This window comes from Phalacrocorax carbo, chromosome 1, assembly GCF_963921805.1.
Source record: "Phalacrocorax carbo chromosome 1, bPhaCar2.1, whole genome shotgun sequence".
Lineage (NCBI taxonomy): Eukaryota > Metazoa > Chordata > Aves > Suliformes > Phalacrocoracidae > Phalacrocorax > Phalacrocorax carbo.
The window spans coordinates 41,194,413-41,209,226 of record NC_087513.1 but is presented as its reverse complement, the minus strand read 5'-3'; the positions used below and the strand labels follow the sequence as shown (position 1 = coordinate 41,209,226).

The 14,814-nt window shown below is 37.7% G+C and overlaps 1 protein-coding gene across 1 annotated transcript in view; it reads right to left on the bottom strand.

Annotated features, from left to right (window-relative positions):
- TRHDE (thyrotropin releasing hormone degrading enzyme) overlaps positions 1 to 14,814 on the bottom strand; it is a 221,964-nt gene that overhangs the window by 88,000 nt on the left and 119,150 nt on the right. The window contains exon 7 of the mRNA XM_064449710.1: positions 10,578 to 10,643. Coding sequence (XP_064305780.1) covers positions 10,578 to 10,643 — 66 coding nt within the window. The remainder of the gene's footprint in view (positions 1 to 10,577; positions 10,644 to 14,814) is intronic.

The window sequence follows — 14,814 nt, the reverse complement described above, 5'->3', positions numbered from 1 at the left end:
AGACAACTGTCATTCAGAACTGACGTAGACTAAACTCAGTGACTTCAAGTGACAATGAAAACACTACCATGAATTTCAGTTTTGAAAGTGCCCACATGGGGCTACAATGAGGTTTAATCCATCCAATCACAATTCAAACCTTCAGCTACTTTGAGTCAACTTTTGTGTGTCCCTGTATAAACACAGCTTAAACCTTGTTTATTTGGCATTGAAAATAAAACTCTGAATCAGAATTTTACACCACTTTGACCAATGAAAGAATATAGCTGCAAAGGATAATCTTTTTTTCTCCTTATTTCTAATAATTCTACACATATCAGTGGAGCTACCTGTTGAATCTGTTCCACATAGAAATTTACTAACATATTTTAAGTCATCAGTAATTCTATATGTCTCTTCATTTTCTGAAAGTGGTGTCCTTGTAAGATGTCCAGGCCTGGCAGATAGGACTGGGGTGGGGTGGGGTGGGTGGGTATTTTTTTTTATTTTCTCCAAATATGATTTGTCTTTTTCTTTAAATAACACCACAAAATAATTCTTTTATCTGCTCCATATACAATCACACTTTCTCAATTGCTAATTTATCCAGCCTGTATTTTTACCATTAGCTGCATTAAGCAATTAAAATTTCTTAAGAGCAAGTAACACTTTCAATGTTCCCAATAATTACCACAGGAAAGCAGTGTTTAAAATGTCCACTACCAGGAACTTCTTAGCTAACTTCTAGATTCAAACTCACAAATAGGTAAAAAGAAGTTAAAAAGAAGCCTGAGAGGTGTGCAACAAACCTCAGAGGCATCATGCAAGTATTCACTTCAGTTGTGTTTTGCCTTCTCTTTGGGCTACTATTCAGTCAATGCATAAAATCCTAGGAAAGGACATCAGTGGAATCCCATCAATGTACACCAGCTGAAATTCCAGCCCTCTATTTTCAAAAGGTATGTTTAGAATTTTTTTCACACACAACAGTGATACAATGCTCGCAATCAGCAGCAACTGGAAAATATCCACTGTCAACATGTCATATCTGCAATTAAATCATTATATCCAAACAGCAAGCTATAACTACTAATCAGGAAGAGTGATACTGGAACCATATATGGAGATAAATCTTAATTTTTTCTAGAGCCAATGATGCTGAATAGGCCACATAATTATAGTATTTTACTTTGTCCTTTTTCCTTTGTAATTCATAATACTCACATACGCTCTAACAATAATCAGATCAGTAGAACTGACATTTCTAGCATTATATGGGTCAATGGGATTTTTAGTATTGATTTCAGTGGGAGAAGAATTAGAGCAATCTTAAGAGTATCTCATCCACAGTGTTGGAAGTATAACGTTCATTTAGAAGATGCAGATAGGACCTGTGTCCTTTCCCAAACAGCGTGCCGTCTAGGCTGAGACACAAGAGAAACCAGTATGGGAAACAAAGAGCCAAGAGCCGTCATTAAGTCAATGGGACTGCTTTCTTTGCTCTACCTGCTTTCTGTTGATAAGAGACCAGTACCACAAATCAGAAGTAACCCAGCTGAAATCAATATGGCCCTGCCATTTTCATTCCAACGCCAGACAAGAATCAAACCTCAAACCACTGTAAGAAACACAATTTTGCAATTAATGCATCTTCTGCATTGCAAGTCACTGAATCCAATGTGAATGGGGCATCTAAAACAAATTCAAAATTTGTACTCAGGAAAATTTCCAGATACTTTAAAATATAGCCTGCTTTGCTGGGAATCCTTATTAAAAGATCAGAGTTATTAAATGGAGACGTTTATTCCCTTTGCAAAATTCAGCTTCACCTATTAGCTGTTAACATGAGGAGGAAAGAGGTTCCATTTTGAAACACAGCAACAGCAATTGCAGTGTGGCGGCAAAACACTTTGCATGTGAAGTCTAAAGGGAGCAGTTAGAAGGACTGCAGAGTTATTGCCTAGCAGAGTCTGATGCTATCTGCTGTGTGGTGAGACACCTGCTAGTATATTAAGCTTGGCTTTAAAGAAAAATGTCTTTGATGTATTATTTGGTAGCGGTACTAAACTACTGAGCTCAGAACAAATCTTACAGAAACAAAGTACTTTTTGAAATTGAACTGCATATATTTGACTGAATTTGTACATTCATTTTAGTTCTGCCTTGTTTGATTGTACAATACATTTGAACCTAAAACCAGCTATCGCTCAGAAAATATGTTTTTAATGCACACAGAAAAATGATGGAATGTTTTCCAGAGATATTTGGATGGCACCTGCTAATTGTGACAGGCTGGCTGTTCATTCCTCTGTATTAACTTGAACTATGCCCAGGGATTGCTAACCAGGCAAAAAATCTCTGCATACTTCTCTGTAATCCTTTTTTCTATAAAAGTCCCAGAATTGGAAAGAAATTAATGCTACTTACTACGAAAAGGTCACCATAAATCACTTGAGAAAACTTATTGTAAGTATGATTTACATGTCACTATCTAGATCATAACGACCTGCAATATTTGTACAGTAACAATGAATAACAGATAGGAAAGCAGTAACAGTGAAGCTTCGACTTTGCTTATAAGTTGTCTGTTGTTTTTATCAATCGAGCAAATGTTTCTCATGGGGCAAAAGACCATCATACAATACAGTCAGTAGAGATGCATTTAATTTCACAAAATGAAGACACCTTAAAAATCATTAGCATTTACATCTGGCTATATGCTGTGTCTACCTAGCTACAGTAACAGAACTTTAAATGTATATGGAGAAAGAGAAAGAATAGGAAGAGGAAGAGGGAGGAGGAGGAGGAGGAGAAGGAGAAGGAAGAGCAAGAGGAGAAAGTTTTGATGATGGCCTGTTTTATCCAGTAGGGATTCAGCTTTTTTTCTGAATGTCTTCCACTGGGCTAAACAGAAGTAGATTTATTTCATTTCCAGCGTGTATGAAGTGTTAACTAGGAGTTCAATCCTGCAATCTTAGTGCTGCAAATATCCCTCCTGACTTCTAAAAAGCTAATGGAAATTTTGATTGCAAGAGGACGGCAGAATTGCACAGAAAACATGTACTCCAGCACCCTGAAAAGTCCATTGTGCTGCCTCATAGCAACAGAGGCAAGGTTGCCACTGAGCTCCTATCAGGAAAACAGTACAATTTTATTTCGAAAGAAAACATTTTCTTAAATAGACGCTCAGCCCACTGATGTTATCTGAGAATTCATACCTATCACTCTTCCTCTTAATAATGCCTGTAATAAAAATGAAGGAGAAAACAGTCATAACTGAATTTCACATGCAACAAAATAAGAGAAGCTCACTGAAAGTATACCAAATGAATACGTACGCGGTATCTGTAATATGGCTGATTGTAACATTGTCATAAAGGGCAATCCTGTTCTGAGGAAAGAACAAGTTAGGTAAATTGTGTGTATACTAATAGTTTTTGTAAGAACCTTTATCAATGGAGCAATGAAACAACACGTTATCCTAGCTGAAGGACAGCACGACTTCCTTCTAATGAAGGTGACACTGACTGTAACGTTGCTCTGAACATGGCCATGGGGACACTGCCGGCTACGGAGGTTCAGCAGCACCTGCCAGTATCACTCTTTATAACTATCCCTGCTGGGACCTTCAATATGGCCAAAATGTTAACTGGTTGAGCTGAAATCTTGTCTTCAAAATGTCTGCCTCAGATCTAATTCTTTTCCAAAATTTTACTCAACACCAGAAGAAAAGTATGGAAAAATATCGCATTTTGTCTCTTCTTGGCACTCTTTCCTTTTAAAAGCTCTGCTGTCCCCATGCACTGGAGCAGAGGTCTAAAGGTCAGAAGGAAAGGTATCTTGTTTCAGGAACATGCTCTTTTCCTAGCACTGATCAACTTTAGGTGACCTAGCAGCTAGAGTCCCTCTCTCTCCCTGTACCGATGGCTCGCAGCTGCCTCAGCTTAGAGGGAGGTTAGGGCCCAGAGGCAGTAAGTGAAGAGGCCGCCTTTCCCTTCCCTCAGCCATCCCCAACAGCTGGAGCAGAAAAGTGTCTGATCCAAATGCACCAGGGACAAAAAGCCAAGCAGAAAGGAGGGACAGGAGTTCAAATAAGCAAAGAGGTATATTCTGGTAATGCAGCATTTCAGGAGAAAGCTCTCTCTGCACAGCACCTATGTTATATTGAGCAAAACCCTCCAGCAGTCATGACGGCTGGCTGTTGTAACTGTGGGTGCATTACGTATGGTCCTGTGGCCTGATTTGTAGCAGAGCTAGATGCTATGGCTGAACCCAATGTGAAGTCTGTTCTGAATATCTGAAATAGTTTATAATGTTAAATACTTTGATAGAACATCTTGGGTTTCAAAATAAGATATCCAAATATCATGGACTTTTTATCTTAACCACACTGGTCCAATTTCCACGCAAATGTGCAGGCACTCCAGGCTCACTAATTTATTTATAGCAATATTAATTGCACTATTGACATTTTTTGGAAGCCCACCTTGGTGCCGCTAGAGACTGAGCTGCAGCCATGCTGAGTGCTCACAGTTGACAATGAAGCCCATGGAAGCTGTGCTTTGAACACATAAACTCTGCTGGTCCATACGTGCTAAGACACATGGGAGAAAAAAGTGCTGCACTGGGCATCTCATATTGCATGCTCTACACTTGTGTAAATTTTAACTTAAGTTTCTGGGGGCCTAGATCTCCATTTATAAAATAAGGCTAGCACCACCCCTTCCCTCCCTATGAGGTTTATGTCTTCTGTTCACTAACTGTTGGTGGTGCACTCTGATACCATACTGGATGGCATTTAAGAAAATTGCATGTAGCAGTTAGGAACTGGGGCTACAAAGCAAATGAAAAGTATAGAAAACTATTGAAAAGAGGGACAGTTCAGTTAGCACGGTCCACTTTGTGAATTGAATCAGACATTGTCCTATGTAGAAAACACTGGGCAGTTGCATAATTAAAAATCCTGATTAAGGTGCCTACTAAAAAGGAAAAGAAAGTGAAGATAAAATTAACTTTAGCATTTATCAATAACTGTATGTTTAAATCATGCATCTTCAATCACATTTTTTCTGTAAACAGAAGCATTTTGCTATACACATAGTATACTCAAATCCTCTTGGAGCTAGAGGAAGGACTTCCATTTTTGGTCATGATATCCAAGTCCGGCTCTTACTATGCTGTACATCTTTAACACTTTCAAAGAAAAAAAATATTGTGACACTGCAACTTACATAAGTTTCTTATGTAAACTTTTACTGACCTACTTAAGTCACGGTGGAAAAAGCTACTGAAAAAGGTCCATAACACTGAATTCATTTAACAAATGTAAACCTAAAATCCAGAGTGATGTAAATTAGAAGCATGAGAAATGCTGAGGGGCCAGAAAAGGTGAAAGATGTTATCAATCTCATATGACATGCAGTGTAGAAAACTATGATGTCAGCTCCTATGAGATTTCCTATGACTTCCTACATTTTTAACAAGCTCAAGTTATCTTGTTGACAACTGTCAGTAGAAGTGAGACAGTTTAAAAAATAAAGGCATCAGTAGCAACTAACTTAAGGACAGGTCATAGCCAGTATGCCCATGGTGATACTTTGATGTCCACCAAGGTCATACACTCTGTGCTCTTCTAAACCAGAGGAGGTGGGTGCAGGATTAGCTGAAAAGTACTTTACTCAGCACCTACTAAATGGACCAGCGGGGTGAGCTGCAATGCCAGAGGTACTCCAGCTATAAAGATGCTCCTGCCTAGTGGCAAAAGTTATATCCTCCCACTGAGCAGAAGACAACTCCAGGTAGTTCCAGGTGCACTGTTGATACAGGGACAGCATTGCAGCCCATTGCTTCACTGAGCCTTATCCTACGATGCCTGATTTTTAATTTTTTTTTAACAGAAAACTCTGTGAAGAAGTTTCTAATGATGCCTCATTTTAAACAGCATACAGCTAACTGTTGTGAACTGGAAATAAAGACATAATAAATAGGTATGATAAAACGGGTACACTGAAACCTGTTTAATATACTGTGTAAAAATAGATTATAAAAAAATACTGTTGAAGTAGATGAATACATTCCTTGTACTACTAGACTCTTGGACATAAGTGGCAAACAATATGGAAAATAGCACATCAGAGCTTTATTTTACACCTAGAAAGTTTCTGATAGGGTTTCACATTAACTGCCACAATTCAAACAGAACACAGGCATGCACAGAGGTGTCTAAAAAGCAGGAAATACTAAGCAGTGTGGATGAAAGAAAGTCTAACTAGCCAGCTTTATGATAGTAAGAAGTGATTGAAATCTGAACCTTGCTGTATTTAACAGCCTGCATGTCACATTTCCCCAGACAGCTCCTCTGAAAGGTTGACCAATTTGTTTCAATACAGTGGCCACTCAACAGCACCAAAAAAGACAGCGTATATCCAAAGCACTGTATGGAAATTCTTCTTCCAAATGTACAATGTGAAGCCTAAAGTACAAAAGCAGTTAATTTATCACAGAAGCAGAGATTCCTACAGTAACTAATTCAAACTGCTGATGATGCACTAAATCAGAGTGAGTGATGAACACATACACAGCAGCAAGTGAAGTTCAAAAGGATACAGATCTATGTGATCAATGAGCTGCCACACAGCAAATGAATGCAGTGTTGACAAACGTACAGTAATAGAGATGAGGCTCCAAAATAATCAAACCAAATATAAGAAAAAATTAAATAAACCAGCACAGAAATGTCTTATTACAGAGCTGGAGGTGTATCCTCACACACATCTAAATACCAGACCTTCAAATCACTGGGCTTTTTCTCTATATTTAATATGAAAAAAAAACCACTGATAACTTGAAGAGGTGCCTTGCCATAAAGCAGTAAAACCTTCCAGGAAATGTAATACAGTGACACCAGTCATGTAAGCAACCATCTGTTTCAAGCACACAGATTAGGAACAACAGCCTACAGAAGAAAATCTCACAAATCTAATATTGTATTGCATATTACTGCCCTGAGTGATGACTGAACGATAAGGCCAACTTACAGTTTCTTCCTCTACCAATCTATGCAGTCCAGAAACATAATCAGAGCAAGCAGTGCTGACCAAGCCTCTTCGCACTCTAATCACTGTTGTAGCTGATTAACAGCTTTTTGACTGAAAAGTGACACCACTTTGTAAGACTAGTACCGCCATTCAGTGAAGTGCACCTCTTCAATTTCCCTGGAGCATATGAAACTTTGCACATCACGAAAGATGTCAGGACTTTTAAAAAGAAAGAAATCACCTACTGTGGGAAGGCAGGGTTTATTAGACATTTTCTACAAAAATAATAGCTGTGATTTTCTCATATGCGAGTGTTACCGGCTGTGGCCATTACTGTCGTTATTCAATTATTCATTACAGCCAATATAAATATGTTCTCTTTTGGTTTTGCCTATGGAGTGCTATGTGAGAACAGTGAGAAAGTTCTGTCTTTGTTACTAAATCTTCTGTTTGAAAATGTCACATGATTCAAGACATTATAGGGCTTCCAGAAGATCATACCATCACTAGGTAGTCTCTTGACTGCAGTTTTATTGTGGAACTTCCGCACTATAATCTAATGGTCTTTCACAGTATATTTACCATGATAGGAACAGGCCAGCTATTCCTGACAGATATGAATCTCTTCAAAGCCATCTACGCTATAAAACTGAGCATCTCTACTACAATTTTATCTCCTTACAGACTTCTCAACAGAACAGTTTGCTGAACTGTTGGGGATCATGTGCACCTTTGTGTTCATATTCATTGTTAAAGGATATCCAACAATGCGCACCACTTTCCATCAACTTTTTTTCTTCTTTTTAACAAAACTGGTTGTTTCCTTTGACAAATTAGGGATTTTCCTCCCCTAAACTATCTTGATCTGCTCTTCAAAAAGTCCACCTGCCAGCTGATAGCATGTAATTAGATAAAGAAAAAAGTTGTAATGAAAAAAAAAAAGGTAGCTCTTCCATTTGCTTCTTGCTCTAAACCTTATCTTTTCCTCTGCTTAACGCAAAGGTTAGCATATTTGTTGTAGCTTCTCTTATATAAAAGATCTAATTCTGGAGCTCTTTATTGGATGATGAATCATACCTTGATTTCAATGAAACCACAAACACTCAACACAGACACAAATAAAGGGCTACTAATTTTGGCTTATGTTAGTGTAATAAGACCACAGAAATACTCTTTTTTTTATCATCTGTGAAACACTTAAGGACATACCTAACATACTAAAAAGAAATGAAATAATATTAATGCTATTAACACTGATGTGCTCCATGTACTGGAGGCTGATGAAAAACAAAGCAAATAAGATAAAGGGAAGGTCCTTCAGAATTCAGCTCCTCAGCAAGCCATTAGAACAACCCAGGAGGAACGAACCATCAAGAGCACTTTCAGAGTATTTATTATTTGAAGAGATTTAAAAATAGTAGTAATACTTGATTTTGCAGCTGTCCTTGAGAAAGGCCATTTAGCTGAAAATTAGAATTCCATGATAAAACTGGATTCAAGGCAATAAAATGCTAAATCCAAAGTAATGGTACTGGCGCTAAAGAGCTAAAAAGCCTAAACCAATGCATGATAGAAAGGGTAAGTTAGTCCTCCAGTTCCCCTTATCATTAGTGAAGCTAGCCTCCCAGCTCAACAGTGCAGGAACACTATTTTGTTAGATCCACAAAACACAAAGAGTTAAATGATTGACAGACATTTCCAATTGTATAATTTGTAGCTTCTGAGCAAGCCTATGACCTTTATGTTTTATTTTGTTCAACTTGGGGGCATACACATGGAAAACCTCTATCTGGATTTCAAACAGATTTTATAAAAGAAGTTAGAATATCATCTTCCTACTGAACTGATGCCAAGACTTTCACTAGTCAGATTTTCACAGTTAGATGTTTCATAGACTTTCATTAGCAAACAGAAGAGTTTCTATTTAGAGCGGAACCGGTGGAAAGCAGAAATAATAGGAAACCACTCAAATCAAAAAACAAAGCTCCATTACAACTTTACAGTAATTATGATTACTTAATCCCTGCATAGTCTTATTCTTTGATCTGAACTTTTTTCTAAATTTATTTCAGGACAACTTGCACACTGTTATTTCTCAGGCAAACATAGAAGAAAATAGAAAAAACAGATCTGACATGTACATATTAAAACCTTCTCTTTCTAAAACCCTGAGTGAAATGCTTTTTTTGGAAAAAGTGTTAATGAATTTCCAAATGAATGGATCTGTGCAGGCAAAAGTTTCTGGCTGGAATATGGAGTTTGCTGGACTAAGGACAGAAGTCGCGTTGGCTTAAATGAGGGTTTTACCCTTGATATATACAAGATTATATTAAGGAAACTTTTGATTTCAAGATTTCTTATCTGGATAAGAACATTATCTAACTGATCTGATCTGATCTGATGTTACAGCTAAGAAAATGATCCAACTCGGTCCTGGGAATAAGTTATGCCTCAAACCCTGAATGTCCTGTAAACTCTCCAAAAAGCTGTATTTCCCCAGCAGGTTTCCTTTCATTGCCTATTGCATGGAACACACCTCTCTGACAGAAACAATGCATTTATGTAATTTTTGTTTTATATTTTATCTTCCAATTTATTTTGATTAGAGGTAGAATTATTCTGTTAAAAAATGACCTGGTTCCTAGACGTAGTTTATTTAAATTTCAAAATGAAAAGCTTACTAAGAACAGATAAGATTGATTGCTCCTTCCATCTTAGCATAATTGTATTTCAGGTGAACATCAATTTACTTTAAAGGACACTTCTAAGTAGCAGACTGCATCATACATAATTCATCAATCACAGCTGCCTGATTTACTCAAGCAGATTTCAGTGGAATAGAGGGAGTTGCATTGTTTTTTATGCTTTGGCTTGTTTGTTTTTAAATAGTTTACGAAACACTCATTTACACTGAATTATTGCTGAAAAGAGTTCATCCTTGGTAATCAGCATGTTGAATTTCTTTCTCTTCGTACAGAAATGTTACCTCTCTAAATTTCTTTTAAAAGGCAGAATGAGCTTTCAAAACATTGTTAAAATAGAGAGCACTCCATGCTTATCAAAGATAATAATAAAGCTCAAGGATTTTTCATGGGGGAAAGGGAAAGCAAAAATATTTATCTGAGAACCATTACTGGTTTTAGGGCTGTGTATTTTCTAGCTGGCTTGACATAATTTGTTATTTTTTGTTACACCAGCATACAAATGTAATTGAAGAGAAGTAGCTCTTTCTTCAGCTAGCCCTCCACACAGTTGTCACATGGATAAAATGGCTTTTATGTGGCAATCTACACAAAACAGACACAAAACCATGTGCCATTTAAAGTGCATTTGCTTGATACACCAAGAAATCTAGGTGAAACTGGAGGCACTGCAGTGTGTCTTACACTACACAGCATCTTCCATGAAATTCAGATTCAGGGACGTGTTGGTGCCTCAGATGGTCCTGAAGTAAAGAAACATTTCCACAAATAGAATCAAATATAGTTTAAGGAGACAAAAAGAGTGAGAGAAACTGCTAGAAATGCACACCCACACGAAGTCAGAAATGCCTTTACTTACTTGTAAGCCCATCTGAAACACAGAGTGACCCATAAAGTTAGCCAACATTCGAATTAGAGCTGCACCCTGTGGGAAATAATAGACAAAAAAAAAGAAGTTACTGGTTTTGCATGTCAATATCACACAGTAACAACAATCTGAAGTAGGCATTTCCATCCAACACTGTCATCTTGGAAACTCGTGATTAATATAATCTTTATTTGTGCTGGAATGAAAAAGAGAGAGAGAAGATAATGCAAATGCTTACAAGAAAAAGTGAGGAAGTATTCTGATATTGTTAATATCCTTCCCCATATATTGAATAAGGCGCAGGTCATAAAACACACTCTCTCCACTGCTGGAGCATGGGTGTGTCAGCTCCACAGCTGGTTGCCCCAGCCCTTCTGTGCACTCAGCAGTACTGCACAGTTTTAAATGAGGGCAAAAAATAATGTCCATGCTAAACTCTACCACAGTGATTATTCGTAATATTTTCACCTCCATTATACTATGGTAAATCAGGATTTAGTGATACTACTTTCCTTTGTAAAAGCCTTCCAGATCTGATGATCTGGAAGTGGATCATTTTCATAAGACTTCTATAAGATGTGGTATACATATTTGACTTATTAATAATCAGCTTATTTCCCAGACTGTCATGCAAAGAGGTAAGTACTTGTATAACACTCTTTCCCTACTTATACCAGTTCTTAAGCCTTTCCCCTTCAGGCAAAGAGGAGAGATCTAAAAAATTTCTTTTGTTTCACAGGTGATTCTAATTCTCAGTGCTTACACCAAGAAACAGATAGATACATGCCAGAGTAGCTTTCTTTAAGGCATCCCTTTTGTGTTTTCTCACTGCCTCTCAGAAACACAATTGCTGTGTATTTTCCCCTTGCACAAGTGCTCTATTTCAAGCAGAAATATCTTTGCAGGTCTAATTTGATGATTTAGCTGTAATAACCCACTTTGCAATCCAATTTCAAGACAACCAGCCTTCCAGTTCCGTTAATCAAATGTTATACTTAGTACTGATGACTGCATGAGAGGGAGGACACTTCTGATTTAAAGTCAGTGAATGAAAGTCCATAAGAAAACATGACGCTAGAACTCAACAACCTCAGCTACAGATGTAGGTTCAGGAATTAGGCTAATGCTCAATTAGAAACATTCCACAGATTCAAAAATTCACTGGTTCTAAAGCCAAAAGGACTATTACAACAATGTAATCTGAATTCCTGCATCAACAGAGGTCAAACAGTAATTTAGGCAAAAACCCTATTGCTTCTCTTTACACAATAGCATCTATTTTAGGAAGATTCAAGGAAAGGAAAATGTTTCACAGTACTACATAACTTGTCACAACTAATATTTACTCTCACAGTGAAAATGTGCACCTTTTTAATAATTTGAATTTTTCTAGCTTCAGCTTTCAGAACAAGATTTTATGTCTTTTTCTGCTAGATTTAAGTTCTAAATAGCTTTGGAATTCAACAGTTGTCCAATTTTTAGACCATTTAACACATGTTCCACTCACTCGTTTGTATAGTGCCTATTTTTGAAGTACTGAAGGAATTATCTGTAATAACCAACATTTGAAATAAAGATATATATATAAAAGATCAGTAAGTTGTTAGTAAATCTTAAGAAACATGACAAGTTCTTCAAATAGGCAGCAACAAGAAATAATGTATAGTTACTAAAGTAACTAAAAAAAGAGAAAAAATAATTCAGGAGATGTTTGTAATTGCTTGTAAGAATTTAACAGTGGATAGATCAAAAGATGGTGTTTTCATTATGAACTCTATGCTATGGTTTTACAGTTATACCTAATCTTACTGGGAGACCAATCATGTCTGGAATACACAGTAGCACAGAAAATAATCCATACTGAAACAGATTATTACCTGAACAGACAAGACCATAGGTCAGGAATCATTATTACCCTTATTTTACCAGAGGAACAAAATGAGTAAAGTTCTCAGAGATGTTTAAGCAGATAAGTAGCAGATAAATCTGTCTAAGCGGATAAACATCAGACAAAAGCAAAATCTAAGAAATAGATAAATCTTATTTATCCGATTAGTAACTTGGGAAGGGCAACCCAAAACATCCATAGCAGAACCAAAAATGTATACAAGAGATCAGTCTAAACCCTTAAAGACAAAGACATTCTCTGCTTATTACACATCCCTTTTCCAACTCACTTGTTAGTATTTCAGGGTCCCCTTGCTTCTTTCTCACAGTTTAAATTTCACATAGTAGCAATGGGCATATATTTGGAGAGGCACCTTAACTCTACTGATTTCTGTGAGAAGTAAGCAAATAACTTTATATGTCTTTTTTTTTTTGTCCAGAGACCAAGAACTGTCAGCCACACATTAAAAAAAAAATTATAAAATTCCTCTGATGGGTAACATTTAGCCACATTGGATGGAAATATGGATGGCCCTTACACACCAAACAAAATAAAAAAGCAATTAAAGACTGAATAGGAGATCCAAGGCACAAAGGCAGGACTACTCTCTCAGGATCCATATGTTTTCACAGCTACTTTAGAAGTACTTTCTACCAATTACTTACCTTCAGGAAACTCAGACCAGAACAACAGTATACTTGTCCCAGCTCTGCCATCTTCCCCACACAGGGAAGGCAAACACCTTCTTGAATTATTTGCTGAAGGATAGTATAGGAAAGGAGAGAGAAGGAAAGGTACGGGATTCTGAAGAAAAACTGGAAAACAGAAAACCAGAGAACCTCAAGGGGAAAAAACTGTCTTAGGGAGGAGGGAGGAGAAATGGGAGCAAATGCAGCCCTTGGCATGGAGAAAAAAGAAATGGGAGAAAGAAAAGGGAGGAAACCACTTATTTCAACCTTTATTGCATCCTGAAAGCAGACAAAACAGAGAATAGCAATACATTTGTAAGAAGAGCAGAAGCAATCAGTACATTCCCAGCTCTAGGATTCTGGGAAGAACCAGATGCTGGCACTCTGACTGGAGATTAAGAGAAACAGGTTTGCAGGGAGAAGGATTAAAAAGCAAGAGGTAAGCAAGAGGAGCTTGGAGGACGACCCTAACCAGAGAGTCAGCTCAGTTACAGAAGCAATGGAACACACAGCCTTGGGTCATCTGAATGGCGCAACGTGCTAGCGTTTTCACTGCCTATCTGCCTAGCAAGCAGTGAACTAGATGGAGTACAGAGGACCTACGTTTCCATACCTTCTGAAAGCTTCTCTGACCTAGACCTAAACCTGCAGAAAATCCTAAATCACAACAAAACTGTCCTGCTGCAGAGGACGCTCTTTGGAACCCATCAGCATTGTTCCCTGAATGCCCTGACACATAACCAATCTGCTCCCCACTTCACTCTCAGGGCCACTTTTGCTCTGCCAACATTTGTCCACCTGAGGAATAATGTATGGAGTCTTGAGAAGCGAACCTGGCTTTCTTACAGGGTAGAATGGCCATATATTGATGATTTAAGTGCTTTCCTCCAGGCAGTGGATGACTCAGTACCTTGTCAAGAGGTAAACCACATTGTTTTAACAGGTCTAGTGGAAAGCAATTCTTTCCTATTCAAAAAACATACCTATGTTCCTGCCAGTGTAAAATCTGACTCACCCTAAGCTACTGTACACCATCTTAATATCTTTTATTCAGACAAATACACTGGATATTCAGTCAATGATTACTGGCACTACCTGGTTCTGGTGAAGCACTGTTCATTAGCAGATCTCATGACTGCTTTGTAACATATTCATATCAATATCCTGCAAAGTAAAGGGAAACTGAGGCACAACATAGTGAAACCATTTGCTGAGAATCACCCAGAATGTTCTTCATACAACCCATGACACAGCCAAAGCTTCCTCAGCCTCAGCACTGTTATCAGAAAAGAAGACCATGTCAGCTACTCAATGGAAACTAACTGTACACACAGTCCTTTTCTGCAAAGTGCTCCTGGAAAAAAGCATGCTCATGGGCAACTATCCAACACAGGCTGAAATGCTGTAAGCTTATGCTTTCTTTCCCTGAATAAACTGGCTTGACCATTCACACCACGGTAACGACCGTCCATAATTGAAACGAGAAGCAAAATTCCTTCATATGTGAGCTGAACTTGTCTTTGAAATCTACAAAATGCAAAGTCACAGCTAAGGCATTCAGTCTAATTCTCTCCATGCCAACATAAAACAATGCGACTGCAAACTTGACCTCAGACTAAATGAAACTAATTTTTAAAGACTCACTCCTACA